At 52.7% G+C, this 26,711-nt stretch overlaps 10 protein-coding genes across 10 annotated transcripts; 4 read left to right on the plus strand and 6 right to left on the minus strand.

Moving 5' to 3' along the window:
* Nucleotides 1-44: 44 nt before the first annotated feature.
* On the plus strand, nt 45-1,690 carry BDZ83DRAFT_754069 (major facilitator superfamily domain-containing protein; the record flags this gene model as incomplete). Its single annotated transcript, XM_060514435.1, has 3 exons — nt 45-86; nt 167-346; nt 431-1,690. 3 exons carry the CDS (start codon nt 45-47, stop codon nt 1,688-1,690), a joined length of 1,482 nt encoding a protein of 493 aa, XP_060362849.1.
* Nucleotides 1,691-1,921: 231 nt separating this feature from the next.
* BDZ83DRAFT_628103 (gentisate 1,2-dioxygenase) lies at nt 1,922-3,479 on the minus strand. The gene is made up of 3 exons (XM_060508674.1): nt 2,985-3,479; nt 2,470-2,904; nt 1,922-2,403 (listed from the first exon to the last, which is right to left on the minus strand). Exons 1-3 carry the CDS (start codon nt 3,250-3,252, stop codon nt 2,093-2,095), a joined length of 1,014 nt encoding a protein of 337 aa, XP_060362850.1. The 5' UTR covers nt 3,253-3,479; the 3' UTR covers nt 1,922-2,092.
* Nucleotides 3,480-3,671: 192 nt separating this feature from the next.
* On the plus strand, nt 3,672-6,964 carry BDZ83DRAFT_628104 (fungal-specific transcription factor domain-containing protein). Its single transcript, XM_060508675.1, has 9 exons — nt 3,672-3,880; nt 4,011-4,111; nt 4,171-4,442; nt 4,525-5,037; nt 5,130-5,322; nt 5,397-5,549; nt 5,607-6,082; nt 6,131-6,352; nt 6,408-6,964. Exons 1-9 carry the CDS (start codon nt 3,785-3,787, stop codon nt 6,647-6,649), a joined length of 2,268 nt encoding a protein of 755 aa, XP_060362851.1. The 5' UTR covers nt 3,672-3,784; the 3' UTR covers nt 6,650-6,964.
* A 114-nt stretch (nt 6,965-7,078) lies between these two features.
* On the minus strand, nt 7,079-8,854 carry BDZ83DRAFT_721149 (FAD binding domain-containing protein; the record flags this gene model as incomplete). Its single annotated transcript, XM_060512353.1, has 5 exons — nt 7,079-7,565; nt 7,621-7,785; nt 7,841-7,997; nt 8,063-8,417; nt 8,489-8,854. The coding sequence occupies 5 exons, from the start codon at nt 8,852-8,854 to the stop codon at nt 7,079-7,081; spliced, it is 1,530 nt and encodes a 509-aa protein (XP_060362852.1).
* A 567-nt stretch (nt 8,855-9,421) lies between these two features.
* BDZ83DRAFT_794085 (uncharacterized protein) lies at nt 9,422-10,581 on the plus strand. Its single transcript, XM_060515798.1, has 3 exons — nt 9,422-9,712; nt 9,762-10,268; nt 10,329-10,581. The coding sequence occupies exons 1-3, from the start codon at nt 9,436-9,438 to the stop codon at nt 10,433-10,435; spliced, it is 891 nt and encodes a 296-aa protein (XP_060362853.1). The 5' UTR covers nt 9,422-9,435; the 3' UTR covers nt 10,436-10,581.
* A 456-nt stretch (nt 10,582-11,037) lies between these two features.
* BDZ83DRAFT_582326 (uncharacterized protein) lies at nt 11,038-13,198 on the plus strand (the record flags this gene model as incomplete). Its single annotated transcript, XM_060505541.1, has 5 exons — nt 11,038-11,663; nt 11,733-11,905; nt 11,960-12,109; nt 12,165-12,789; nt 12,853-13,198. 5 exons carry the CDS (start codon nt 11,038-11,040, stop codon nt 13,196-13,198), a joined length of 1,920 nt encoding a protein of 639 aa, XP_060362854.1.
* A 172-nt stretch (nt 13,199-13,370) lies between these two features.
* BDZ83DRAFT_754075 (uncharacterized protein) lies at nt 13,371-14,198 on the minus strand (the record flags this gene model as incomplete). Its single annotated transcript, XM_060514436.1, has 3 exons — nt 13,371-13,601; nt 13,689-14,093; nt 14,148-14,198. The coding sequence occupies 3 exons, from the start codon at nt 14,196-14,198 to the stop codon at nt 13,371-13,373; spliced, it is 687 nt and encodes a 228-aa protein (XP_060362855.1).
* A 1,319-nt stretch (nt 14,199-15,517) lies between these two features.
* On the minus strand, nt 15,518-16,858 carry BDZ83DRAFT_754076 (uncharacterized protein; the record flags this gene model as incomplete). Its single annotated transcript, XM_060514437.1, has 3 exons — nt 15,518-15,716; nt 15,938-16,192; nt 16,371-16,858. The coding sequence occupies 3 exons, from the start codon at nt 16,856-16,858 to the stop codon at nt 15,518-15,520; spliced, it is 942 nt and encodes a 313-aa protein (XP_060362856.1).
* A 1,585-nt stretch (nt 16,859-18,443) lies between these two features.
* On the minus strand, nt 18,444-20,451 carry BDZ83DRAFT_721151 (integral peroxisomal membrane peroxin; the record flags this gene model as incomplete). Its single annotated transcript, XM_060512354.1, has 2 exons — nt 18,444-18,980; nt 19,054-20,451. The coding sequence occupies 2 exons, from the start codon at nt 20,449-20,451 to the stop codon at nt 18,444-18,446; spliced, it is 1,935 nt and encodes a 644-aa protein (XP_060362857.1).
* Nucleotides 20,452-22,796: 2,345 nt separating this feature from the next.
* Nucleotides 22,797-26,276, minus strand: BDZ83DRAFT_582311 (uncharacterized protein; the record flags this gene model as incomplete). The annotated part of the gene is made up of 2 exons (XM_060505538.1): nt 22,797-24,572; nt 24,612-26,276. The coding sequence occupies 2 exons, from the start codon at nt 26,274-26,276 to the stop codon at nt 22,797-22,799; spliced, it is 3,441 nt and encodes a 1,146-aa protein (XP_060362858.1).
* Between the last annotated feature and the right edge of the window lie 435 nt (nt 26,277-26,711).

Raw genomic sequence — 26,711 nt, forward strand, 5'->3', positions numbered from 1 at the left:
CTTTGAAAAAATCAATTCATATCGTACGTCCAAAATCAGCAAACATGTCAACATCGAATGATTCCGCGATGGAGTCGAGCGTCTTGGTAAGTGTTGCAGGTGTCCTTGAGTTCAAGGATGTCACGATATCATAGGCTTCGGAGACTAATTGCCAACGACTCGATAGGGATGGCCGCTTTCGTGGAGGATTTGGATTCTCCTGAATGTCAGTTTCTACAACCTTTTGGGGAATGCCTTTGCTGCAGGCGCTCCTCCGCTGTTTTCGCGCATTATTGCAGAGCTTCATTGCACTTCGGAAGAGGCCTCCCAGCTCTCTACCTATGTGCTGTTGACTCTAGGTCTCTCGGTAAGCCTGAAATCAAAATCAAAACATTAAACGTTTTGATGTATGGTTCTTGAGAGACGCGAACTAACTTAACTTGAACTCGAGAACATTTTCGCCCTCCCTGCCGCATCTCTCATTGGTAAACGATACACAATTCTGATATCGCTTGTCATGTTCTTTGTCTTCTGCCTTTGGTCAGGGGAAGCAACAACATTCAATGACTTGAGAACATCAAGGATCCTCGGCGGGCTCGCTGGTGGGCTTGTTGAGGCGTTGGGGCCCAGCTTCGTTGAAGAGGCGTTTCCAAACCATCAGTTAGCAAGCGCGATGGTTGTCTACGTTGGCCTCCTAGCAGCCGGCTCATCTATCGGACCAATCATTTCCGGTCTTGTCGCGGATGGTACTGGAGATTGGAGATGGTACTTCCGCATTCTCTCGGCCCTGATCTTTATCACGTTTGTCGGATCACTGATCATGCTCCCGGAAACACGTGCGGACTCGCCAAAGACGGCTGAAGTTGAGCTCAACCCTGTTATTACCGAAGATAATCCCAAAGGTCTGCCCTTGAGCCCTACCTACGCCGAAGTTGAAAACGCCAACCAGCCAGGCTGTCCAGGACCCAGAGAACTCGGAAAACAATGGAGACTACGCTCTTTCTCGACGACATATGTCGACATGGACTGGAAGCTCGCCGCCTCGAGCCTCTTCCAGCCTCTTCAACTTTTGGGCGCGCCACAGGTTATTGTCACAACTTTGGTATTCGGTCTCACCATTGGCTGGACCGTTCTGGTATCTATCTTGCTCTCGGTGGTATACAGTCCCCCACCCCTACTCTGGGGTGCCCGAGATGTCGGTCTGCTCAGCGTTGGGCCATTGGTCGGTCTTCTGATTGGTCTCCCGATCGGAGGAGCATTGGCTGATTACCTGTTCAACCGAGACACACGTCGCAATGGTGGAAGACAAGACCCAGCTTCGAGATTGCCAACTGTGATTATCGGAGGTCTGATCAGCCCAGCTGGATGTCTGGTCATTGGATACGGCCTTGCATCACCGGAGAAGTGGGCGCAAGTCAGCGTTGGTTATGGCATGCTAGCCACAGGTCTGACTTGCTCAGCGAATGTGTTACTGACGTACGCTGTTGACACTATGCCACCTAGAGCAAGCCATATCGGAGTGCTGGTGAATTTGGTCAAGAACTCTGTCGGCTTCGGAGTTTCTTACGCGGCCACAAGCTGGATGGCACAGGTGGGACCGGTCGCTCAGTTTGGTATCATGGCGGGAATCCTCTGGGCGGTGTACTTATTGGTGATCCCCCTTTACTTCTTCAGTAACACAGTCATTCGTAAGACTGCATTTCTCGCTTAGACTTAAAGGGTAGTCTTTTGGACGGGACAGGAGTAGTGCAGTTGGCAAGGTAGAAACACGAGCGTACGAATCCTGTAAACTATTCTTCCCTGGCAGCAAACAAGAACCGTCGGGCGCTCGACTGCTAGAGCCATGTTACAACTACGAATCCATATTGAATTCAAAAGTTTTTTATTGAACCAGAATGGGCGATATCTTGATGTGATTCAACAATATCACTGATTGACACAACACACTTGCGACAAACGACCGTACGTGAATCGTGCTCTGGCGTGAAGAATCAACCGTCTGTAATTTTGCAGACTCTGTCCTAGACCCTGGATCCTAGGCACACTTGCTGTAGCAAAAGTCGTTCCATTTAGTTAGCCTAGTCTACACGTGAATGGTACAGCATACAATCGTTCAGTTCGACACGAGACGTTCCACATCCATGTCAGCTGAGCGGTAGAATCCCAGACTTTTCAGCATGGGCATGTCATCAAAACGGTACAGGTATACATCGGTCTTCAGACCCTCGTCCGCGAAATGCTGATAAGGATACCAGGATGGAATGCAGAAGGTATCACCCTTCGTCCAAATGAGATCTTTATCACCGATGCGAGTGCGCCCAGACCCCTCGACGACATGGTAGACAGATGACGCGGTCTCCTGAACCAGAGGAGACTTGGCACCGGAGGCCAAGCGGGCTGCACGGCCACCTAGAACCTTGCTGACTGGAGCATTGCACAAGTCAGTCCAAGTTCCAACAATGGTAACGAGGCAGAACGTGAATCAAGTACCTTCAGATCCATCTGCACGAAGATAGCTTTGTGTGGCATATTGTCCTTCCTCGGCGTCAAGTGCTGCTTTCATCCGACTCCACGGGAAGACAATGGGCGACTGGGATGTATCAATATTGTCTGCTGGGTATCGTGGAGACGAGAAATGCTCGACGAAATGAACAGGGAAGTGGGTAAAGTTGGGCAAATCTAAGCCATCAAGCCAGATCATCGGGCCGGACCCATCCTTTCCATGGTCATGCCAATTCCAAGTGGGGGTCAAGATTACATCTCCCCGGTTCATCTGGATGCGCTTTCCGTGAACGGCAGTGAAGCCGCCATTGCCCTCAATGATGAAGCGCATAGCAAAAGCCGTATGCCGATGCGCCGGTGCTGTCTCATTGGGCATGACCAGCTGCAGCCCAGCGTAAAGAGTGTCAGTCGTAAAGGGAGCATCTGGGATTTTGAGTCAGGAATGAATCTGAGATCTAGGAGTAATGAAGAGATCTAAGGCTCCATCAGTGCGGGCTGCGTACCTCTGGAAGGGTTGACGAGCATGAGCACCCTGCGCTCAGCTTGCTTTTCGGTAACAAGCTGACCCGCTTGCAAGAGGGTGGGCTGAATTTCCGAATACTTCCACAGATGGGGTGTGCACCGTGGGTTGGGCAGAGGGGGGTTTAGTCTGGTCATTTGTAGCCACAAAGGCTTTGTGTGGTTGGCCTCGGCGGCGCGCAGCATCGTTGCGATGTGGTCTTCAGCCGACTCGGCTTGGTGCGAAGTTTCTGTGACGGTCATTGAAGACATGGCTAGTTCTCGGATTGTCAGGATGATACGACGTTGAGTTGCTTGAGTCAAGTGGTAAGGTATTGATTGATTGCTTTTACTCTTCTTGGGTGATGCTTAGATACAGTAGCGACATTTCAGCGTTGACGAGATGTGTTTATGACTTGATCAAAAACACATGATTTACGGGTGTTTGCCGAACTCTCATCCCGTATGAAGACCAACCGCGTTTCGTCAATACTGTCAACGTGACGGTGAGGTTACAGAGCGAACACGGATGTGCTCGGGGAGTTAAGCTCTTGGCCGAAACAGCATGGTTGGAGGCTCAGCAAAGACACCAACCACTGCGCTAACCGTACGCGATTTGTCTAGCACAGCCTCTCAGCGTTAGGCGTACAGCATTTAGAATTCGGTGCTCTTCCCTATCTCCCCGCCCTCCCTTTTCAACTACACCGGGGACTTGATCATCTTTCTCTCTAAATCCCCGCCTCTACCAGTGTCTGCCCTATCATGCCACACAACTTGTAAGCTGTATGAAGACTTTCCCCGGGAAATGGAGAACAGCACTCCAGGACCAACAGGCGCGTCGACTCGGAAGCGGAAGCGTATCCCGATTGCTTGCAGCTCCTGTCGAGCTCGGAAGTCAAGGGTGAGTGCGACATTCTCTGACTACCACGCCGGTGGGAGCCAGTTTTGGCAGTCTTCACCTGGACGGGATCGTTCCGCCCACCAGGTGCTACTGGTTGTCCTAGAAGACTGATCAAAACACTCTTGAAAAGTGCGACGGTGTTAGGCCTCATTGCTCCGCTTGCGTCGAACAAGGTATCGAATGTATCTACGCAGCCAACTCTGGTGGGAGCAATGCGCTGGTACCAAAACAGTATGTTTGGTGGAACTTCCTCGAGAACCTTTCCAAAACTTATCTTACTCTGTGAAAAGATATCTCGAACAAGTCGAACACCGCTTAGCTGATGTCGAAGAGGACATCAGTCGGCTGAAGAGACTTATACCCGCCTCGTTTCTGCAGGGAAAGCAACACGTTCTATTTCCACGTAGCATTTCTGGTCGTACCGACGACTTTTCGGAAGTCAACTATCCCGAGGAGTCACTGAATGTTGAGGATGGAAGTGTCACGCAGGGGATCACCCCCGACGCAACAGACGGTGTTGGTACTATTGAATTTACCACAGACGAGTCTTGGGCATATTTTGGTATGACACAATAAACTAGACTTCACGGCCCTCGGCCTCGATTCCCCCATTACACCTGCTGATTCTATCATCAATCACTCAGGGCCGTCATCCAATATTGCCTTCACGAGAATTATTCGCCGCACGCTTGACCATTTATTGAACAAGGCCCAGAAAGACGAGCGCGGAGATACATCCTCGACACCTGCAAAGCATGCACAACAATACATCCTGGCTGTCTCCAGATCTCAGTCACCAGTCACTGATTCCTTCGACTCAAGGAAGCTCGAAAAGCCATCCGAGGCATCCCGTTTGCCACCCGAAGAGGAGGTTGTCAATCTTGTGCGCCAATTCTTCCGTGACACAGGTCTCCTATTTCCTTACATACACGAAGAAAGTTTCTGGAAAACTTACGCTCAGTACCGAGCAACCGGAATGCAGAATGCGAAAACCGCTTGGCTTGCACTATTGCACATGGTTTTGGCCATGGCTACGAGCACCATGAACGCTACGGGTGTCGGTTTGGGCGATCGACAGGCGATATCAGAGGTTCATTACCGGCGCGCCAAAGCTCTCTCTATGACTGAGATGATGACAGGGGCCAATGTAGAAGCAGGTACTGCTGCAGTCTCTTCCTTTCCGTCTTCAGTGGCTGCTGAATCATCCCAGTACGTGGTAGTTCCTTTAGCTGACCTCAGATCTCTCAAGTCCAGGCTATGCTCCTGATGTCACAGTACCTTCAAGGCAGCCAACGGTCTATACAGACATGGGCAATACACGGGCTCGCTGTAAAAGCTGCACTCGAGTTAGGGTTCCATTCCGAGTTGGCACTTCAAAGATTCGAACCACTCGAAAGAGAAATAAGAATACGCACTTGGTATGGATGTGTCGTACTCGATAGGCAAGTAGCATATCCAGTGGATCTAGCCGCCCGCTGAAGGAACTATGTCTAACAGGATCACTATCGGGATATAGAACACTGAGCATGACCTTCGGCCGGCCGCCGATTATTCCGCAAAATTATATACGAACACCTTTGCCAAGACATTTCATTTCCCATCAAAGAACTTCCGATATTTTGAGATGGCCCAATGAGGAAGAGAGCACTGTGTTTTGGAACGCATCGATGTTTGTCTACCACATAGCCTCCCCTTGACTAATGTTGACTGATAATTGGCTACCTAGCACGCTTTACGGAGTGACCGCCGCCGTCATTGACGATCTATACGAGAGCAATATTGGATCAATATCGGCCATTCCGTTGACAAACACTGTGGCTAGTGTAATACAGATTGGACAAAAACTGGCTGACTGGCAGGCATCTTTACCTCTATCGATGCAACTTATAGAGCCGAGCGAAGTCGCCAGCCCTGAGGGGAAGTTGATGTTCTTGAAGTTCCGAGTGATACTGACACTCCGGTATCATAACTTGCAACTACTGTCACATCGCCCGATACTAGACCGCTGTCTACAATCATTCGATGGAAGCCCTCAGTCTCCTCAGGAGGCAGCCACACTGCAGCAGGCGTGGCATCTCAGTAGAACAGTATGCCTACGGTCGGCGGAAGCTATCATCCGCTTGGTTGAAGCCTGCAAACTTGCGAATGATGTTCAGCCTACCGTTTCATTCCTTGGAGCATGGTGGTTTAGCCTGTACTTCAGTGAGTTTAGCCTGCTACCCGAAGGAATGCCAGCTAATCTCACTCAAGCCTTCAATGCCTCTTTAACTATCGTTGCGACAAAGCTGGTCGAAGATAGCTATGGGTCTATGCCCTTTGATCAGGGATACACAAACACCGCTATACGGCTTGACAATATTCTGAAGAGTGCAGTAAGTTGCATTGCGCGATTAGACATCCAGAACCCCATGGTAGAGAAGTGCGCAAAGTTCACGGCGACCTTGATCTTTATGGTCCAAAGCTTGCAAATGAGTACGTGATCGAATGTGTTTATAATATGTTTCTGCAGAGACTAACTTCAGCAAAGCTCCGGGCCGGGACGATGTCGCCCGTGAAGTGGGAGGGATGGGGCCAAGCCACGCAGTTCCCTCGAATGGAGGGGAGAATGCGCAAAGCTTGCACATGTCGGCGAATGGAGCAATGGATGACGCCTTTTCCAACCTGATGAACTATCTTCCCCCCAACTTCAACGATTTCCCCAATACTGGTGCAAATTTCTCCATGTCTGAGTTGATGGATGATTTTACTACAGGGGACTTGTTTTGGTAGGCGCTAGACACTCAATTTTGGTCACTATATGTAGGAACAAGAAAACTGTTGTTGTATAATCGAAACTGCCCAACTTATGATTTCTCAGGGCTGAATCAGACTACTTGCTCGTGACAGAAAGTCATATCGGGGGAGGGTTTACGAGGCATACTTCGAGAATACATCCTGCATCTAAATTTCCATCGGTACAGGTATGAACTACGATTTCCTTGAACCATTTCAACGAACAGCTTGTCATCCACTATCTTAACTGTTACGACCCTCTGTTAGGTATCCCATGATGGTCTGCAAGAAAAAACGCCATGTAACATATCCTCTCAATTGGTTCTAACATTAAACCCTCAAGCTTTCTCAATCTAGCTAATTGACCAGACCTTTTCAAAACCTATCGTATTACACAAACTTGCAGTCATAGCAATACTCGGCTTCTTACGCCTCACTCTCCCGCTTCCATTGCTCCAACATCCTATCCTCAGCGTCGTACCCATAAGCCCATGATTGAGTGAGGGGGTCGGACCACTGATTTGGACTGCTCGCAAACTTGCGGCCCTCAACTTCGGGACGCATCGCCTCATCTCGAGCCTTCTGTTCGGGGCCATCTTTGAAGTGCCATAGCAGGGCATTCACCATGCTGGCCTCCTGCATCATGGAGGTGCGTGTTTTCCGTTCTCCCTGGAACACTTGAAGCGCAAGACCGAGCTGTTCACGATTCTGAATGTTGTTGAGAGCCACAGCCAGAGCGGCACCATCTTCAACCGCCATGGCTGCCCCCTGCGACATGTAGGGGAGCATTGCATGGGCTGCGTCGCCGAGGATGACAAGACGCTCGGAATCCGCAACCCAGTTATCCAACGGGACGCCAGCCATCAAAGGCCACTTGATTGTGGTGTCAATCAGTTCGATGATCTTCGTGAGCCTACGATATGTCAACAAGTTGCGCAAATACGTTTTGAAAACAAACGGGTTCATACTGTGAGTCCCAACCCCTGAACTCTGCTCTCATCTCTCCCAGAATTTCGGCCTGGGTCTTTTGTTCCCACGTCGAAGGATTCCTCGAGTCCCTATGAGATAGCACCATGTTGAAGGATTCGCCGGCAGCAATAGTGTAAGTCATGACGTGGCGATCTTCGCCAATCCTATGGAGCATGTTAGACCGCCATCTCTGACATACTTGATCGTATATGAGCTCACCAGACGTGCAATCCAGGCTTCTCAAGGATCCAAGCAATTTCTGGAATCCTTCTCATCTTACTTACATCTACAGTGGCTCGGTAGACTGCAAAGCCAGTGTAGTTCGTTGCCCCAACTTGGTTGGAGGGAAGCAGATTTCTAGCTACCGACTTGACGCCTACATCGCAAGGAGATATGAGCCGAGATCAAGACTGCATCTTATAACATGGAGGAGGTGCTCACCATCGGCAGCAACAATGAGATCAGCTGAAAAAGTCTCGCCGCTAGCCAGATTCGCACCTGGTAGGTGAGGGTTGTAGCCAGCAACCCTGCTATCCAAGCGAACCGTAACCCCAAGGTCCTTGGCCCGCTGATAGAGAGCATAGTGGAGGTGAGCACGATGTGCGACGTAGTAAGGTGCCCCACAGAGCTCGATGAATGATTCAGAGAGATCAGTAAAGCCAATACGATGGCCATCCTCCCAGCGACGGAACGAGATGCCGTCAGGCCGTACTGCCTGCTCTGCCATGATATCCATCACCCCCCATCTTTGAAGGAGCTTGCTGGAGTTTGGCGGGATCTGGATGCCAGCGCCAACCTACAATTAGTGGTTAGATGGTCCAAGAGGCTTCGATTGACATCTAATGGATGGGTTGCAGCAAAGCTTACCTCTGATAGTTGAGCGGCCTGCTCCAAGACAGTAACATGATGGCCACTCCTCGCCAGAGCAACTGCGGTTGCAAGCCCGCCAAGACCAGCTCCGACAATGAGGATATCAAGAGCAATCAAAGTTGATGGGGTACTCTCTGATGTCTTCCCATCCTTTGCGAAGTTCAGGCCTCGAAGAAAGTTGAGGCTATTGGAGGGATAAGACGTGGAAAGTGGCTTGCGATGGCCAGCTCGCCCGTTGTGCTGTTGACTGTTCGACTCATCGCCGACGTGACCGTTTGTCCGTTCGTTCTCGTTCTGTGACTTGTGGGATCGAACAAATAGGTCCTGCGAGACAGGCTGAATTACTTCTGTAGCAGCGGGCATTTTGTAATAAGTTGAAATGGAGGGACTATGTAGTGGGAGGCTAGATAGGAGATCGTCTACAACTTGAAGTGCTACCGTGTTACCTCATTGGGAGTTCATGATCAAATCCTTGGTTCATATGAAAGAGGTCCTTCATTGTTTCGCGGCTCCACGACCAGTTATCGGATGCATCCCGTGCCCATTGCCGTGGATTGGGCGTCGTGAACACCCTGGTAAACTAAGCCTTAACTCCCCGGATCCCCGCATTCAGCGACTCTCCCCCACAACCTCCGCGCCGCAGCGATGCCCTGTCGAGAGGCCGTCGGAATCGTCCCGCAAGTCGCATGTATTATCCTAAGGTCACTTTAGACAGCCTGCGATGTGTAATGCTTAGCGGGGAGATGTCACTATCCCCGATCTCATGCCATTATCAAGCGGCTTGTGTGACGGCAGTCATCACTGCCAACAGTCGTAGGGCCTGCCGGGTGACGTGATATCGTGGTGACAAAAGCGAGGTGTTATTCAGTTCATACATTGACAAAGTTTCCTGAAGTACTTTGACCCTACCTTTGCTCACGTTGTCTACTCGTCAAATCACCATAATGTCTGTATCGTGGCAGAGACTCATTCGATTTGTTGCAAGTGATGGGCGGATCCTCCGAGGAGAGCCCATTCTCCCTCATGAGGGATTCGACCTGGGAAACACTACCGAGAATACAAGTTTGAAGGCAAAAATCATTGAAGGTTTTGACATCTATGACACCTCAGGGAAGACCAAAGTCACCGATGAGATTGTTGTAGTGAAGAAGCTTCTCGGCCCCTTAGCGCAAGAGGATGTGCCTATTCTCCGATGTGTAGGGCTGAACTATGCAACGCACAGTAAGTCAAACATATTGCATGATAACTTGGATACTAACCACGCTCTCAGTTAGAGAGGCCGGCCGCAAGCCACCGCCGTTCCCTTTCATCTTTTTCAAACCCAACACAACTATTCTGGACCATGACGCAGATGTGATCATTCCCAAGATCTGCCAGGATGACCAGGCCGACTACGAAGGCGAGTTATGTCTTGTTATCGGAAAAGACGCCAAGGACGTATCTGTGTCAGATGCGCTGAGCTATGTTGCTGCGTACACTTGTGGCAACGACATCTCATCAAGGAAACTCCAACGCGATGCTGCATTTGCAGGGAACGTGCCGCAGTGGGGGTTCTCCAAGGGATTTGACACGTTTGCACCTTTGGGACCCTGTCTCGTTCGACCTGACCTCGTTGGAGATCCCAAATCGCTTCACCTTGAGACAAAGGTTGACGGCGAAGTGAGGCAAACTGAGGGCGTCGATGATCTTCTGTTCGACTGTGCCTACATCATTTCCTATCTATCCTCTGGGACTACACTGCAGAAGGGCTCGGTCATTATGACGGGTACACCGGGAGGTAAGAACCCTGCATGCATCCGTTGATCGTTCCGTGCGACTGACTTGAGGGTCTGAAAAGGCGTTGGCGCGGGCTTCAAACCCCCGAAATGGCTTACGCCTGGGAACAAGATGGCGGTTACCATCACCAATATCGGGACACTAAAGAACGGCGTCAAATTCGCATAGATCTCGCAAGGCGTAGCTTGGAAATGGGCTAATTGAGAGCGGGGAGGCAGGATGAGTTGCTCATTCAACTCGATGTTGCTGCTATTCATCCGAACGAGGGGCTTTCTCTGTATTTAGAGTAGCTCTGGATATGGATTCAAGACAACAGTGCCACTGTTCCTACAAACTCACAGAATGAATTGGAATAAGCAATTTAAGCTCTCATTAACAAAGAGCCAGCTCCAAGTGGCCTGAATCCCGCGCTAGTCGGGCTATTTCTTAGCGAGTGGCGGGTAAGACCTAGCTTGTCAGCTCGCCCAGGCAGCTACTTTGAAGATGTTTCGCAGCATGAAGGATCAAACCGTGCTTGGGTGATCTACGCCAACTTGGGGTAGTGCTTATGACACAAATTCACACTTAGGCACCCCTTCGTGGCGGTGACAATACGAGCATTTTCATGGGCTTCCGGATCTAGAAAAAAGGGAGAGACCCCCCGGAACATGGAACTTCAATGAGGGGCTGAGAAGCTCGATCTTGGTACGCCGATAAGCTTGCAGTACAACACCCGAGAGGCCCACCATTCGCATGCGTGACAGCGGCACAGCGGGAGGCAAAGCTTCGTGATGGATTCAAGAGGGCAGGATGACGAGACTAGACAAGTACGGCGAAAACCAGTCCCCTCGTACGTTCCGCCTCTTGGGTACGACGAGGCCCTGCTGCTCTCATCTGCCCATACCCACGTCTACGACTGGGATCAGGAGCCCGAGTCCACGGCACGCACTTCCGACGAACCGCGAAGCACAGAGATTGGGAGAGATCTACCCTCCAAGTCAACCTTTGCGAGCGGTGAGACGGAATACGAGCTGGTGAAGACATCGAGCGCCGAGAAGACGAGGAACCACACAAGGCGGCCTTCGCGACGCCGATGGCAGATTTTGAAGGGCTGGTGGCCAGAGATCATATGGTGCTTGATCAGCGTTGTATGCATCATTGTTCTCGTCTCGGTGCTGAGGTCGTACGACAATCAGCCATTGCCCAATTGGCCCCTTGGTTTGACGCTCAACACCGTCGTCGCCTTCATCTCTACATTCTGTCGCACGTCATTCGTTCTCCCGGTTGTCGAAAGTCTATCTCAATACAAGTGGAATTGGTACAAGTCGCCAAGGCCATTGGGCGATTTTGCGGTCTTTGATGAAGCCAGCCGCGGGCCGTGGGGCAGCTTGAAGCTCCTGCTCAGGACGAAGGGCCGGTATGTGACTCATTTCAAGGCAAGCAAGTACAATCCAAAAGCAGATATTGATAATTCGAGACGATACAGGCTCGTTGGAATTCTTTCAGCTGTCATCCTGGTGTCTGGGATTGCGACCTCAACGCTGACACAATCTGTTGTCACTTACCCTACTCGTCATGTTGCTATCCCTGGAAACGAGACGGCACTTACACGAAGGAACAATGAGTACTTCTGGGCGACTGCCAACGGACCTTCTCGAAGTTCGTCACCTAGACCAATTGATACAAGAATTTACAAAGTTGACCTTTTGGCAGGAGATATCATGTTCCCAATCAATCAGATTATTCCTCGAAGTCTATACACCCCACCTAACGAGGTGATGCCATATTATCAAGCTAGCTGCCGATCGAACAACTGCACCTGGGACGACTTCACCTCACTTGCCGTATGCGTTGACATGAAGAGTATGATCATGGCCACACCGTTCTGTCCTTTGTTCATGCAACTGATTTCTTTCAGATGTCACAGACCTTCTCGAGACTGATGGCGACCCTATCGAAATGGGCACGAACTCCACGCTTCCCAACGGGTTGAGGTTGCAAAGAAGCTATGGGTATGGCAACTTGAACATCTCCAGCGGGCCGAGTCTAGCATTCAACGGCACCGACGCCATGGAAGCCAAGATCTGGAACTTCTTCGTGATTAGCGGTCCCCGGCTACGAGCCACTGAGATCATGCTGCACTGGTGTGTGAACACATACAGGGTCACCGTTCAGGACAACCTCCCCGTCACGCAGAAGGTCGCTTCCTATACGAATCCGCAGACAGGAGAGGTGCTTGTGGAGACTTACAACATGACCAGTAACGTGACATACTTGACATCTCCACACAACCCGGGCAAGAAATATGTGGCCGACGGGATGGGTCCTGCCGAGATTGCGGATATTCTCGATTCGACTCTGTCGGGAACCTACATTGACGGTGGCACATACATGTTCCAGAACGGGACTCAAATCTATGGGACAGCTTTATCGCGAGCTGCAATCGGTATCAATGAGACGACAGAGTCTCAGAGGCTGGATGACGCCCTGTTTACGACGCTTCGCAACCTTACTGAAAATATTGCCAGTGGTCTCACGAATGCGTAAGTACTCGTGGAATCTCACGTTTCTTTTAGTGTACATGAATACGAACTGACGCCGTGAAGTCTCTTGGTCAGCAACGTCAGCGGGACTGCGTGGCAGGAGGAGAGATTCGTCTCAATCCGGTGGCCATGGTTGACGCTACTGGCGGCTCAGGTCGGGCTCTCGATCCTGACCTTGGCCATCATCATGGTGGAGACTGCCAGTCTAGACATTGAGATTGTCAAGGACTCGCCCCTCCCGGCACTTCTGGCAGTGCACCCAGATGAGAAGAGTGTGCTACTAAGGGATCATGTCGAGGAAACGCCCAACAAGGATAGCAGGCTACCGCACCTGAGGGCATCAGGTATTACCGGAGGGCTACGGAGAGACGGAGAGGACTGGGTTCTTCAGGGCATCAAAAGACGGTGAACATGGCTTGATAGTACGAGTTTGTGAAGATCCATTCTTCTTGGGCACTCTGACTCTCGTCTTGGCAATCTACAGCTCTCGATATCCGTAACTCATATGCCGCAGCTCGGAGTCCTTATTCGCCACACCCGTATTCTCCTGAAATAACACTCTGCGGCTGTTTCCAAGACGCTTACGCCTTGAAAAGTCTCCGAGAGCCTTTGGGATTCATAATGACACCTGCATCATCGCAGTTGTCTCCGCCTCGGACAACAACATTCCAATTATCCTTGTGGAAAGCCTGTCCGCTGACAGTCATACCTTGCCCTTGGTTGGCATCCAGCTTATCCTTGCACTTTGATAAGACATGCTGAGCGCCGTCGGCAATATCGCCGAACGAGTCGATCTGCTTTGTGCTCTTGGCCTGCGTCGAAACATCACATCAGCCACTCCATCATGCCAGGCCAGCACGTTCGTGAGCATTGAAAAGGGGTAAAGGCAAGACACTCACATCATTGCACCACCAGATGCCAGTACTATTCCGACAACTAACTCGTCCGCAATTCGCAGGCCGAACCCCGTTCTCGGGCTTCCCCTGAACCGTCCTCAATTCATCGATACCGATATGTGCAGCCGTTCTATTGCCTTCCCTGAAGTTGTGGCACAGCGTCTGGTCTTTATCGTCGAAGGTGGCCCGCTCCCCAATAGCCGGCATGGCAATCTTGCCAAATTGGTTGTCGATGTCAAAGCTCGGGTGCATGTCGCGCATCTGGGTCGCTACTTCTTCGACCGTGCCTCGAAGGGCGAGCGTCTTGCCGCTGCCGTCGGGGGAAGGGATTTCCCATCGTGGGATGAAGATGCCGTAGCCCGGGATGGGCGCACCGGGGCTCGGGGCGTCTTGGCCAAAGCCCCATGCCTATCGAGAGTGTTTTAGTTATTGTGTTCCAGACGTGTGCGCAATGGGACGTACCACAGTGACCAAGATGGCCCACGGGAACGAAACGGACAGTGAGATTAACATCATGTATGCGATGGAGTTGTTTAGAAGACAGTCGTGCCTCTCATCGACTACCTGATGCGGGACTCATCTTTTGAAGTTGGGAGTATCAACGTCGTTGTTTCGAAGAGGGGTAGCGTCAAGATCAGGGGCTGGCCGTTGCTCATGTCGTCTTGGATGTTTGGGAGACATCATCAGACGAAGTTTAACTCGACAATGTTTAATGCTCCGCCGAACCACCGCACTCTGATCTGACAGAATCCCGTAGATCTCTTCAATGGACGACTTGGCCTTTACCAAAGTGCGCTATTGCCTCGCTCTCTGATATCCAAGCCGGGAGTACGTTGCCTCTTAGGTTCGGCACTTATTTAAACTGCCCAAGGCAGTGCGCTCTCAGAGCTTGGAACCCAAATCACAATCGGCCAACATGAGTGCTTCCTCATATCGCAATCTACTAGGAAGATAAGACGGAAGAGTGAGCAATCTCCATGTACGGCTTCATGCATGGAGAAGCAGCAATCCGTAAATTTGTGAAGCCTTTATGATATGATGAAAGCAATTACTACCGAGTCCGGCCTTCGGAATACAGCCCAACGAAACAAGAAACACAATTAATGTGTTCTTTCCGTCGTCTATAAAGCGCCGGCAGCGAAGCCGAGCCTTGCCGTCCGATTAAACTCAAGGTGGCCGTTTCATCTCCCCAGACTACCTACAGCGATGCCCATGTTCCAAAGTTCTCAAAGCCTCAACCACCATTAAAGTGAAAGTCGGCAAAGGAGTGTCGTCCAATACCAACGCGACACATAGACATGAGCTTACTGTACTTTTTGGTAATGATGTGCGTGCGGTGCAATCGCTGGTATCGACGAGCTGGGCTGGCTGTCGCATGGCTACCTATCGCACGTAAAAGTGTCGTGGCATCACAACGCGATCGAATCACGGCGGCATAAGGTAGCTATCATAAGGGCGGGACAATCTGTCCTACATCAATTGATCCCGAGCAGAGGGAATAGGCGAAGCAGCCAGTAACATAGATACAAGTAATCTCATCTCATCAGGTCGACAAAGAAAATGGCTAGCTATATATGACAGTGACACGGAAAAAAGGCTATTCTAGTACAATAGAATCGTAGCATCTAGGACGATAGCTGTCGCCGCTCGCAAGTTGAAGCAGAAGTACCACGGTCCGAATGAAAAGGAACCGGGTAAGAAGGGGGTATCGGAATGTCGCGGAACTCATTTGTAGTGTAGGCGCGCGCGCTCATCATGCATATGCTCGTCGTGAGAAAAATCAAAGTCATCATCAGTAATGGAAAAAGGGGAGAAGACCATCCGCGCGCCTCTCATAGGTCGCTCACAAACCCCTCAACCGTCTCGTCGACGGTCGCCAATCCGCCCGTGGTAGTGCCGTAACCCCTCTCCTTCTTCTTCCCCTTCTTTTGTAGTAGTGGCGTCTGGTTCGTCGTAGATGTTGTTGTCCTCTGCCGGTCTTCGCTGTACCACTGGAACACGGCACACAGGAAGCCAATGAAGAAGAGGAACCTAGCAGAACCCAATTCGTTAGTCAATCCTGTCGGTTCCGGTTGAGCCAGGCCAAGGCCAAAACTACATGCATCCCTACATGTAGGTATCCCTTTCCTCCCAACGGACTGATCCGGACCAGAGATATTGTCGAAAAGAGACACGTGATGGGATAAGAAAATGACAGAAAATGACAGAAGAAAAAAAAAGGAAAAACAAAAAAAGGGCAACGAATTACTCACCACATCTTGACAGCCAACCCAACGACGACCCGCACCCCCTTCTTCTCCAACCTGTCGCCGTTCTCCCCCTGCCCCTCCTCAACACCACTCACACCAGCGCACACTACGACGGCGCAAAACGTGGCCAGCACCAGACCAGCCGCCTGGAACCCCAAATCCCCGAGCCTGTTCAGACAGCCGACCCCGCGTAGCAGGGCCGCCGAGAGGGAGACGCTGAGGAGGATCATCAGGGCCGGCGACGCGAATTGGGACAACCTGCGGGTGCCGTCATCGTTAGCTATGCCTGATTTGTTTGTATGACACGAGATCAAGGCTCCCATCGAGATCCAACCCTTCCTGGGCAACACTCGATGCTCTCTGACAGATGCTCGATGTCTCGCGAGGAGAAACAGGAGATGGTGAAAAAAAAAAAGAAAAACAAGGGAAGACTCACCAGTTCCAAGTCGCAAAATCGCCGCCGGCATTGTAGACCATGTAGATAATCCAGCCCTCAACACCGCCAACGACACACAACTCCAACCCCATCAGAATCCACCACGCAACGGCCTCCAATCCGCCTCGCGCAGCCATTGCACCGTTCTCCCCCTCACTCGACCGCGAGCTCGAACTCCCCGCGCTCCCCCGACGTGTCCGTCCCGAGGAACGCTGGTGTTGGTGGTGGTGGTGCCCTAGGTTCCCCAACATTCTCTTCCCCTCCCCTGCTGCTGCTGCTGCTGCTGCTGCTGCTTCTCTTGCACCTAGACCCGCCTGCGCTTCAACGTCATACTCGACGACTGTAACCAGCGGGTGGTGAAGATGTTTCCACGCCGCCTTTTCGTCTCGCTGCTGTTGATGAAGTTGATGCTGCTTCGGCACGCGCTGCTGCTGTAAATGTTGCCGTAGCTGCTGTTGCGGACTCCCGGCGCGGGTGACGATGGCCATTAAGGCGAGGCGAGATGCGGCTTCCATCGGAATCGGTACCGCGACCGTGGATGTGTACTATGTGGGCGTAGACGTGGACTGACGAGCTCAATCTGGTTCGATTGTGCCGAGGTTAACAACGTGGGGATACGCAGTGTAGACATGCGAATTGCCCGGCGTTTCTTTCTACCCTGTAGATTTTGGAGTTTTGGAGTAGTGATCGGTAGATGGAGTATAGGTGCTCGATACTGCTCAGTAACGAGTTTGCGTAAAGTCGACTGCGAGTGAGTGATTGCTAGAAAAAAGTAGATGAAGCACGAGCAGAATCAGACGAAAAAATTGTGTGTAAGAATCTCATTTCAAGAAAGTTGGGTGATGCAGAAGAGAGAAACTTGGACTGGGTGTGGACAAACCAAGGAACAACACGTTGACAAATTCCACCCTCAAGAAACTTTAGGCATCACGGAATTGTGTGAGTGAACCCCTTAATTAGATACTTTGGTGTCATTGGGCTGTGTTGTGTATCCCTTTTTTTGTTTTTTGTGTTTTTTTCAGCTGGCTCCTGTTTCTCACACAAGTCTACCGGTACCTTACTTACTACCTAGCAGTGCCAGGTAGCTAAGGTAGGTAGGTATCTCTCCCTTCCAAAGGTCCAACGGTTTTAGGTCCAAAGGTTTGTGTGCCTCCCATTCTTCCGACATGCGACGGACCACCTGACCCCGTCACCATTCCCGTCCGCGTTGCACCTGAGCCATCCATCTCACATCATCATCCATCCACCCCCGTGCCGTGCCCCCTCAGCCCTTTTTCCTTCATCCCTATTCATTGCCTAGTTCCCTCTTACACTACTATTCTTACCCAGGTATTTGTGTCTGCCCTGTCCTCCACCCATGGCCTGGACCTCCCACCAGTCAGGTACTAGGCAAGTTGCCCTTCTCGGACCCCCCGCAGCAAAGGCCCGTTACCCCGGACCCGCAAGACCCCGTGTCTCGATGCCCAGCTCGCCTGCGCACCATTCATAGTCGTTCGCCCCCTTTGAACTCTTTTCGTTCCCGACAGTTCCAGCCGACATCACGCATATCTACCTATCCAGTGATCAGTAGGTACGGATACCATCCTATGGCAGAGTGGTGGACAAACACACACACACACACACATACACACATAACACACACTTCATCACGCATATTTGTGGTCACACCCGCACGCAAGCAGCAAGGTACCTTGCCCACAGGAAGCACATCCGCCTTTCCACCAAACCACATGCCAAAGCCAAAAGAGAGCGTGAGTGACTTGCTGCAGCCTGCGGCCTGCCATGTCTGGTAGACTTGCAAACAAACACACAACACGTGCGTGTTTTTCTGTCTCATTACCCCAAATCATACATCAAGTACCCTTCTTCCCTTGCCGAATCATGAATACTCTACAGCCGACAAACGCCGCGTCCATGCCCAACCCCCGTGCAGTGTGCCGTACCGTACCGTACCGTACCGTACCGTACCGTACCATTACGGTATAGTTGATACCTTGCTGTTCCCATCAGGAATCAATAGTAACCAAGGGTCATTCGTAATTCTGAGCCAACCCCAGGGTCTTTGTCGCCCATTTACTCCAAACTCATTCTGGCCTCATCGCCGATTCCCCATTGTCCACCCTCCTTGCCCTGTAAAGCGAGGTTCAACTTGAGTCCCAGCGCCGCAGCTTCCTCTTCGCTCTTGGCCTCGCTCGCCCTACGACTGCGGTCGTGCTCCTTGTCGGCCTTGCTGGCAACGCTCTTATCCGTCACTTTCCGTCGTAATGACGGCGCCTTGAAAAATGATCGTCCGCCCGAGCTCGTCGAGAGAGTGGAAGCTGTGTCGTCTTTTTCTCTTTCCAGGTCCTTATCTGATAGGGTCAGGTCTTGCGCGGATTGTGTAGGGGAAACCATCTTTTCTTCGAGCGTGCTGTACCTCTGCGTCGTCAAGGCGGGACCCGGGGGCCCTGTCGTGGGCGAGCCCGGCCGGGCAGAGCTCGGTGCTTGTGAGGCGTCCAGTTCGTGTGCCATTTCGTCCTCCGAAACCTCCACCAGCTCGGCGTCGCGGTACCACTTTCTCCGTCGTGTCCAACGTCCCCATCCGTCGGACCCGCGGCGTCCGTTTTGCCACTGGTCGGCATGTGTTAGTCAGATCACACACAGGCTGGCACTCAGCTACATAAAAAAATCAAAGCTTGCTTACCTTGTTGTCGTAGTAGATCCATCCATTCTTCCCAGGTTCCCCGTCATAGTCGATAGGTTCAGTTCCGTCATCCGGAACCCCGTCGACCCTCCATTTGCTCCCTTCAACCCACCGCCAGCGCATGTTGCTACCATCCTCAACCTCGGGCAGCTCAAACGTGTCCCGTGAAGGCACAGGGTTATTATGTTCATCGGTCCATGCCGACCGTTCGTAGGCAAACATGCTCTGTGTCCAGCCTAGGCCGACCCACCGCCTCTGGTTCTCGTATATAATAAATGTGAACTTGACACCCGCATCCTTGCTCGTGGCATTGTTGCCATGCCTGTGGGACTGCTTGCGCAGCGCCTTTGTGAGCTCCGATGTTGCCGGCTTGGCCTGTACTTTGCCATTCTCTGCCGCGGTGATCTGGACAGGAACAGCCTTGACAGGCTTCTCGAATGTCAAGCCCGTGACCAAGGCTGCCGTCCTCCGGATTGTGGCGCTCCGCCATAAGAGCGTTCGGGCGACTCGCAGGAATCTAGCGTGCCATGTCAGCACCAGGGTGCCGAAAAGCAGGGCCACTCGTCGAGTCGTGATGATTCGCAATGGTGGGAGCGTCAAGACCATCCAGAAAGGCGTGCAGAACAGTATGCGCACGAATAGCGTCGTCAAGGCTGGTCGTGTTGTGGCAGACGTAGGGGTTCGTTGAGTGCTCAGGAAGTCGGTCAATTCGAGGAGCGGCTCAAGCAAGAGGTTACATCGCCCAGTAAACTCCTTCAAAGTCTCAACAATCTCGTCCAGTGTCTTCTGGTGCCTCGTATTCGTCGCCTCTGATTCGCCTCGTTGGTGACCCTTTGTTGTGCTCGTGGCCGTGCTGCTCTTGGGTGTCGACTTCTGTGCCTTGGCCCCAGCTGCACCTCCTCCGGTGTTCTGCGCGCCGCCGGGATCCTTGGAAGCTGGCTCTGTCCACCCACTGCTGCTCAGCGGACTGAAACGCCGGCCATACATGCCCAGTATCAATGTCAGAACAACGACAATGGGCCCCGCCATGCGCACAACAATGTCGCCATAGAGAACGATGGCCCAGAATGATGCCAGCAGGAGAAAGCTCTCCCACGGATCGTCGGTCGTCCATGTCAACAGCCCAGCAAGCTTATTGAGGGGCAGAAGAAAGGGATGCGAGTATGCTAATGCGCGGGTGATTTGCGGCGGCGTGGCTAGGAGGAGGGGAGACTTCTGATGGACGATAATGGTGGACTGGCGGGAGGATCGGCTTGGAGTGGTCGCGGCGAGGGTGACGGGGGAGAAAGTCGCGTAGGTGGGTGGCGCGCCGGAGGGGGTGCCGTCGAAGCCGGAGCCCTGGGAGGGATCGTTTCCGGAGTCGGCATCGGCGCCGCGGTGGGCCTTTGGGGTCGACATGTGGACTAGCCAGGGCGTATCCTGCAGCGGGTGACGGAAAGGTTAGCCTGGCTGTGGGTTATGTAAAGAAAGGATGCTTAGGTAGGGAGGTAGGTAGGTAGGTAGGTAGGTGGATGGATGCAGCCGTGGCAAGCCGCCCGTCAGTGAGGCCGGAGGGGGAATGAGGTGTGTAGACCGGATGCCATTTGGGGTGGAACTGCGATGCGTGAAGAGTGGTGGATGGGAAAGAAGAGGTAGGAGGTAGAGGTTAGAGTGTACGAGGTAGAGAGTAGAGGGCAGACGAGCGGAAAGGTTATGACGTGGCTGATGCGTTGAAGGATGCCAAAGCGCAGTGGCAGCTGAGCAGAAAGGCACAGAGACAGAGCCAGAGAGAGAGAGAGAGAGACAAGAGGCGACCGGGGTAGCTCCGTGATGGGCGTGACCGTGTCTTTCTTTCAGTCTGGTCTATGCGCCATCTGCTGCCAGCAGCTGTCCCGAGCTCAGTTCAGTTCAGCTCAGCTCAGCTCAGCTTAGCTTTACTGTCGCGAATAAGGCCAGATAGACAGGTCGGTAGGCAGACATTCAAACATGCCCGCCTCCGTCTCGCTGTCACTCTTTTCGGCCACGGCGGAACAGGGCGGAGCCGGGTGCGCTTCAAGGTCTGGGTATCCGCAGGCTGCTCCGTAATGACGAACAGACTACAGGGCAAGGATGTGGTGGGCGAGGGTCGGGGGTGGTGGGGGTGATTCGGGAAGGGTCTCTTTTCTCACAAAGGCAGCCATCAATGTCCGTGGTCCTCCACTGCTTCCGCAGACGTTCGGAGCCGCTGCGGCTTCTGCGCGTTGTTCTCGTCTTCGTCGTCGTAGTGCTCGATGGTTGACAAGGGTCAAGTGTTGGCGGTTCGTGGGAATTCCCAGTGAAAGGGTACAAAGGTGGCTGTCGTAGGATAATCGATTGAAGAAGAGGGTTAGAGGAACGGAGGAAACGAGGCTTTCCGCAATGGCATGCGCATGTCCTCCCAAGGCCGAATTCGATCGCAGTTGTCTGACTCTGTGGATAGTAACGTCATCGGTTTCGGTCGCAGGTGGGTAGTCGTAGACTCGTAAGGTAGTCGAGTAGTCACGGATCAGGTTGTCGCAGTGGCTCGCTGGTCGCACATTAAAGTGTCCGTCACGGCATCGGCATCGGCATCGGACTGCCTGGATTTTGTCCGGCTTCTCTCTTCCAGTTTTGAACTCGAGGCAGGGATTTGTACTGAGGGACAGCAGTTTGGGTCCTCCTGTTGATTTGCAGCTAGAGATGAAGGAGAGGAGGAGGACGACGACGAGGTATGAGCAAGCCAAGTAAAATAGGAGAGAAGAGAAAGAGAATTGCTAATGGTGAAAGTCGGAAAATGGATCAAGTTGGGCAAAGTTGAGTTGAGCGCTGTAGAAATGCGACGAGACCTGCGTTGCTGCTGCATCCAGCTGGAGCTGCTAAGGTACCTACCTAGGTACTTACCTTACCTGCCTTAAGCCGGTAAGGTGCCACTGGCCACCGTCCACGTGCCTGTGCTGATATGATTTGGGGTCCAGCTCCGGCCGCTGCTCATGCTCACACTCACACTCACACTCAAACTCACACTCACACTCACCCAGCCTCTCACCTCTCACATCTCACTCTAGCTCTTCCGCTCCAACCCCGGCAATCACATGCAAATTCACAACCCAGACGCCCAAAGCTCCCCATCTATCCATCCATTCATCCATCCGTCCCCGGGTAACTCAAGGGAAGCAAACTACTGATCCACTATTCATCCCAGCTGCAACTCATCCCGCATAAGGATAGATGGTCATGAGCATGCATGGTTGATGGATCCCAACTCAAGACTCAAGTCCGGGCAATAAATGGTCGATACCTAACCTCCTGCCTGCACTACGGATGTATCCTCATCTCTCTGCCACCATCTTCATTCATAACACTCGATTAAGCTCTCCCTCATACGTGTTTTCAACAATACGATATCGATTTACGCTATAACTCTCAATCAGGCATGCACGCACCTGATGGCGCTCAGCTAACACCGCGTCTCCGTGTTGATACCAACAGAAAGCTCTCATGACTAAAAATCCCCACGTTTTCCTTGTCCCCAAACTCCTAAATCATTATACCGAGCGATTGAGCAGCATCGCTATTCCGCCTCGGGATATTCCATGTCTCTTGCGAAAGCCAGTCTAACAATCGATGACCGAGCCCAGATGTTCACGATCAAAGAAAAAAAGGAAGAAAAAAAAAAGGAAAAAAGAAGAGACTGAACCTCTTGACGCCGTTTAGTCATCCAAAAACAACACCGTCCTTGGATTCCTCACCAGCAGTGACATTCCGTATCAATATAGGTGCTGCATGTCTGGATTCTTTCCCGAAAGCCATTTGTAGAACTTGGTCGCTTGTAGCTTTGCTCCGCGTTGGCTGCCTGTCAACGAGTTGGCCTCAAACACCAGCTTCTGCTCCACCTTCTCGCCCTTCTCCGTCTTGAGCTCCAATTGTACTGTCGTTCCCGCCATCTTTGCTGCCTTAACTAGGCTAGCGTCCACAACGGCCTCCATGCCGTCTTCTTCCTTGCTTCGCATGATGCTGCTCGATTCGTCCCCGGCGTGGAAACGCAAGAATTTTCCCGGCTGCACCCAGTGCTGACTGCCCTGGTGAAACTCCGACACGTCGATAAAGTTCTCGACATCTCTCTTGCCTCCCAGAGCAGGAGAGACCGCCGCACTTCGGTCGATGAGAGGCGATTGGAGCGCCGCAGGCGTGATCCGAGGTGACTCCGATGCCCGGACTGCACGCCACTGCTCACTGTTGACCAAGCTGGCGTGCGTCAACACCTTGGGAGTGCTACTACCCGACGCAGTGCCGTTGCTTGTACTGATGACCACCGTCTGCTTGATCGCCCCTCGCTCCTGGTCGCCGTGGGCACTGCTGCTGCTCATGCTCGCGATGCTCATGCGAGGATCGGGTCGGCGAGCAGCGCTCTCGCCGCTGGCGGCGCTAGCACTCCGCGGAGGCTGGGGAAACGGGCCGTTCAGCGCTGGCGACGCTGCCTCCTTGATGCTCTTAGTGGAAAGTGCGGGCGAAGGCTGCTGACTAGCTCTCGTCATTTGATCGAGATGAATCTCTTGGCTGGGCTTCTGAGGCAATGGGTGTCGGAGTGGCGCTGGCTCAACAACGCCCGGGGAAGACTTGGATAGTAGAGGCCGACGGACTGCTTTTTCAGAGCCGGCTGTGTCGTTTACCAAGTCTGCAATTTGCAGCTTGGGGCTTACACGAGGAACTTCCTTGTCTAGGCTTGGCGATTTAGAAGCAGCCTTCATCGCGCTCTGAGCCAAGCTTGCCATTGATGCTTGGTCCATCTGAGACTGGCTCTCGCTGTCTTGCCGGGGTGTTGAAGCTTCTACCGCCGGGTGCGCACTATCTTGGGCATTTTGCCTCTGAGACGCGTTGCTCCCGGCAATCTCAGTAAGCGCAGACCGCGCAGTCGCCGATACAACCGTCGTCTGGCTTGATCCTGGTGATGCGGTGCTCACAGGCGCGATGCCATCAGTTTGAGGAGCTAGATTGGGAACTGAAGTTGGCCCGTTCACAGCCATCTCTGCAGATGCCGGCTGAGGTGTCGCGGGGGTTCCAAGGGCGACGGTAACGGGTCCTCCATTGGGGTTCGTGGGGATGGGCGTCGCATTCTCCTTGCTATCGGTTCGATCCTTGGACGGCGTTACTTGGATAGCATCGTCCAATGCCACATCATCCCTATCAGCCACCGCCTTGTCTTTCTTGGCTGACAGACGAGTGCCAGCAGCAGCTCCAGATCTCCCCGTCATCCAACTATTCTCACTCAGCCGCGACGTGGGCCGCACCTCTTGAGTGCTGCGTCTGAGAGGCTGCTGAGGTGTAGTTGGGCCTTCGTCAACATCCGCCATGTCATCATCTGAATCCTGACCATTTCGGCGCTTCGGCTCCACGTAGTCTTCGTCATCCGAATCGTCAGCTGGAGGAGGGTTGTCGCCAAAGTCGTACATGTCAACATCGGGTACAGGGTCCGAGTCCGATGCCGAAGCAAACGACGGCAGCTTTGCGGGAACTGTCGCTGTCGTCGCCGTCTCTGTCGTCGACTCCACTTCTGCTCCTGCCGGTGATTGCCTTTCCTGGACATGGGCCAGCATGGCCTCGAACGAGTCGTACCCACGGATCTCAGCATACTTCTTTCTCGCGTTATTGGCCGGGTCCAAGGGATCAGTAGATCGGTCAGGGTCATCAAGCAGCAAAGGCTTCAGAATGAACTTGACGCCAAGCCAACCCAGTCTAGTGTTGCCATTCTTTTCAAACCACAGAACGGGAACATCCCTATCCAACTCACGCGGCTCGCCATCTCCGTAACCAGGCGCCCAACCCCCAATGCCTTCGTCATTATACGTGTAGCACGTAGGCCTAATCTTTCTGTCGCAAAGCTGTGTGTCGCTGAGCCAGCCATCCCATCCGCACATCTTCAAGGATGTCCAGCCCAGTATCATAACAATGTAGAGCTTATTGCTCCTCGGCCATTTTGCGTGGTAAATGTCACCTGGGATTGGATTCATAATGTGATCCCCACCACGTTGCTGCTTCTCCTCCTGTGATCTCGATTCCAACTTCGCTTGGTAGGATCCTGCACTGTTGGGGGGTGCCTGGAATGATGAATCAGAAACTGACGGGTCCCTAACAGGAGCCATCGCGTGAGCAGCCGACTGTCGTTTACCACCGGATTTCGGGCCGTGCAGCTGGTTCAGGGGCTTGTAACCATTTTCGAAAGCAAGGCGGACGCATTCGTTGTTCATTGCAGAAAGCTCCTCTGTACAATCCACGACGTGGAATCCAATGGTTTCAACCGCCAACTTGTGTTCCTTCTTCTGATGACCATGCGAAGCGCCGTGAAGGTGCTTGGCTGCCGCTGCGAGGGCGTTCTGCTTGAAATGCACACCGTGCTCGTCGCATCGCAGAATATAGAAAACGTCTTCGAATTTGACGATGTTGTGCTTGTATTCCGCTTTGCCGTCTTGGTAAACTTCGGCAAAGGTGATCGTCCTGGGAGCTATTGACTGTGGCGTATCAGTTCTTGCGCGCTTCGGATCTGCATCTCTAGATGACATGTCGCTAGCATCCGACTTCCTCTTGGCCATCTTGTGGCGGTCAGAGTGGGAGTCTATAGAATGTCTCAACCCATCTTCCGCTCGTAACATGGCCCCGTGCGCAAAGTTTCTCCCATCAACCGCCTGTATTCTGTCCACACGGGAGCCCATGGGTCCAGCATTCATCGGCGGCAGAGGTACCCGGTTGCTGCGATCAGCTAGGTTGGGCTGAGTGCCACTGACAGGCTGTCCAGAACCTGCTCTCGGCGGGCCGTAATGATTGCTTCCCAACGTAGGAACATGGGGTTGCGAAGGAAGCACCCGAGGGGCCCCATTTGCCACTGGGTTGTTCACCGGTCGATTTGGGTGATATAAGGCTGAAGTACGAGGCGAAACCTGCTGCTGGCCAGGCTGGTTATGATGAACCCAGGCCTGTCCTTGAGTTGGGTGGCCCTGGCTAACCTGCTGTGACTGGCGAATTTGATGGTCGAGCTGAGACGGCATCGGGGCCGAGCTGCCGTGCCCAGGCATTCCATTTGTCGGCCGCTGCTGAACGGACTGATTTGGCACCATGGGGCCCTGTGGCAAAGGCTGACGTGCCTGCTGTGGAGGTGTGCTCATCGGCATGGTTGAGGGTGAGCCGCGCCCAGCTGGACCGACGCGTGCGCCGACAATCTGAGCCGACGGATTTGTTGGCGTACGTCCCAGCATGCCAGCGTTTGGGGCGTAACCAGTGTTGCGTACAGAGTAGTTGCCGGGCACGGGGAAACCTATATGATGTTCTCGAAGAGCGTCCGCTTCACGTCTTGCGCGGTCCTTTTCCTCAGCGTCACGCCTTTGCTGGCAGGCGGCATATCGATGGGATCGGATTTCGTGCTGGTACTTTTGAAGAAGCTCGCGAGCTTTCTGTGGTAGATTTAACGTGTCGGCGAAACGGGCCTCGTCGTCGAGATCGTGGCAGGCGTCACGCTGCTGTTGGGTAAATTTGGCGTTTACGTTCTCCTTTTCAGCCTCGAAGCGGGCCTTGAGCGCTTCAAACTCTGCAAACCAGCGTTTGCGATCTTGGTCTAGGTCTGTTTGACCATTTTGCGACATGGTCGCAGTGGAAGATGAGATACTCGCCATGACGGCGAGATTAAGTTTGCT

Source organism: Colletotrichum acutatum (assembly GCF_030867785.1).
Source record: "Colletotrichum acutatum strain CBS 112980 chromosome Unknown BDZ83scaffold_74, whole genome shotgun sequence".
NCBI lineage: Eukaryota > Fungi > Ascomycota > Sordariomycetes > Glomerellales > Glomerellaceae > Colletotrichum > Colletotrichum acutatum.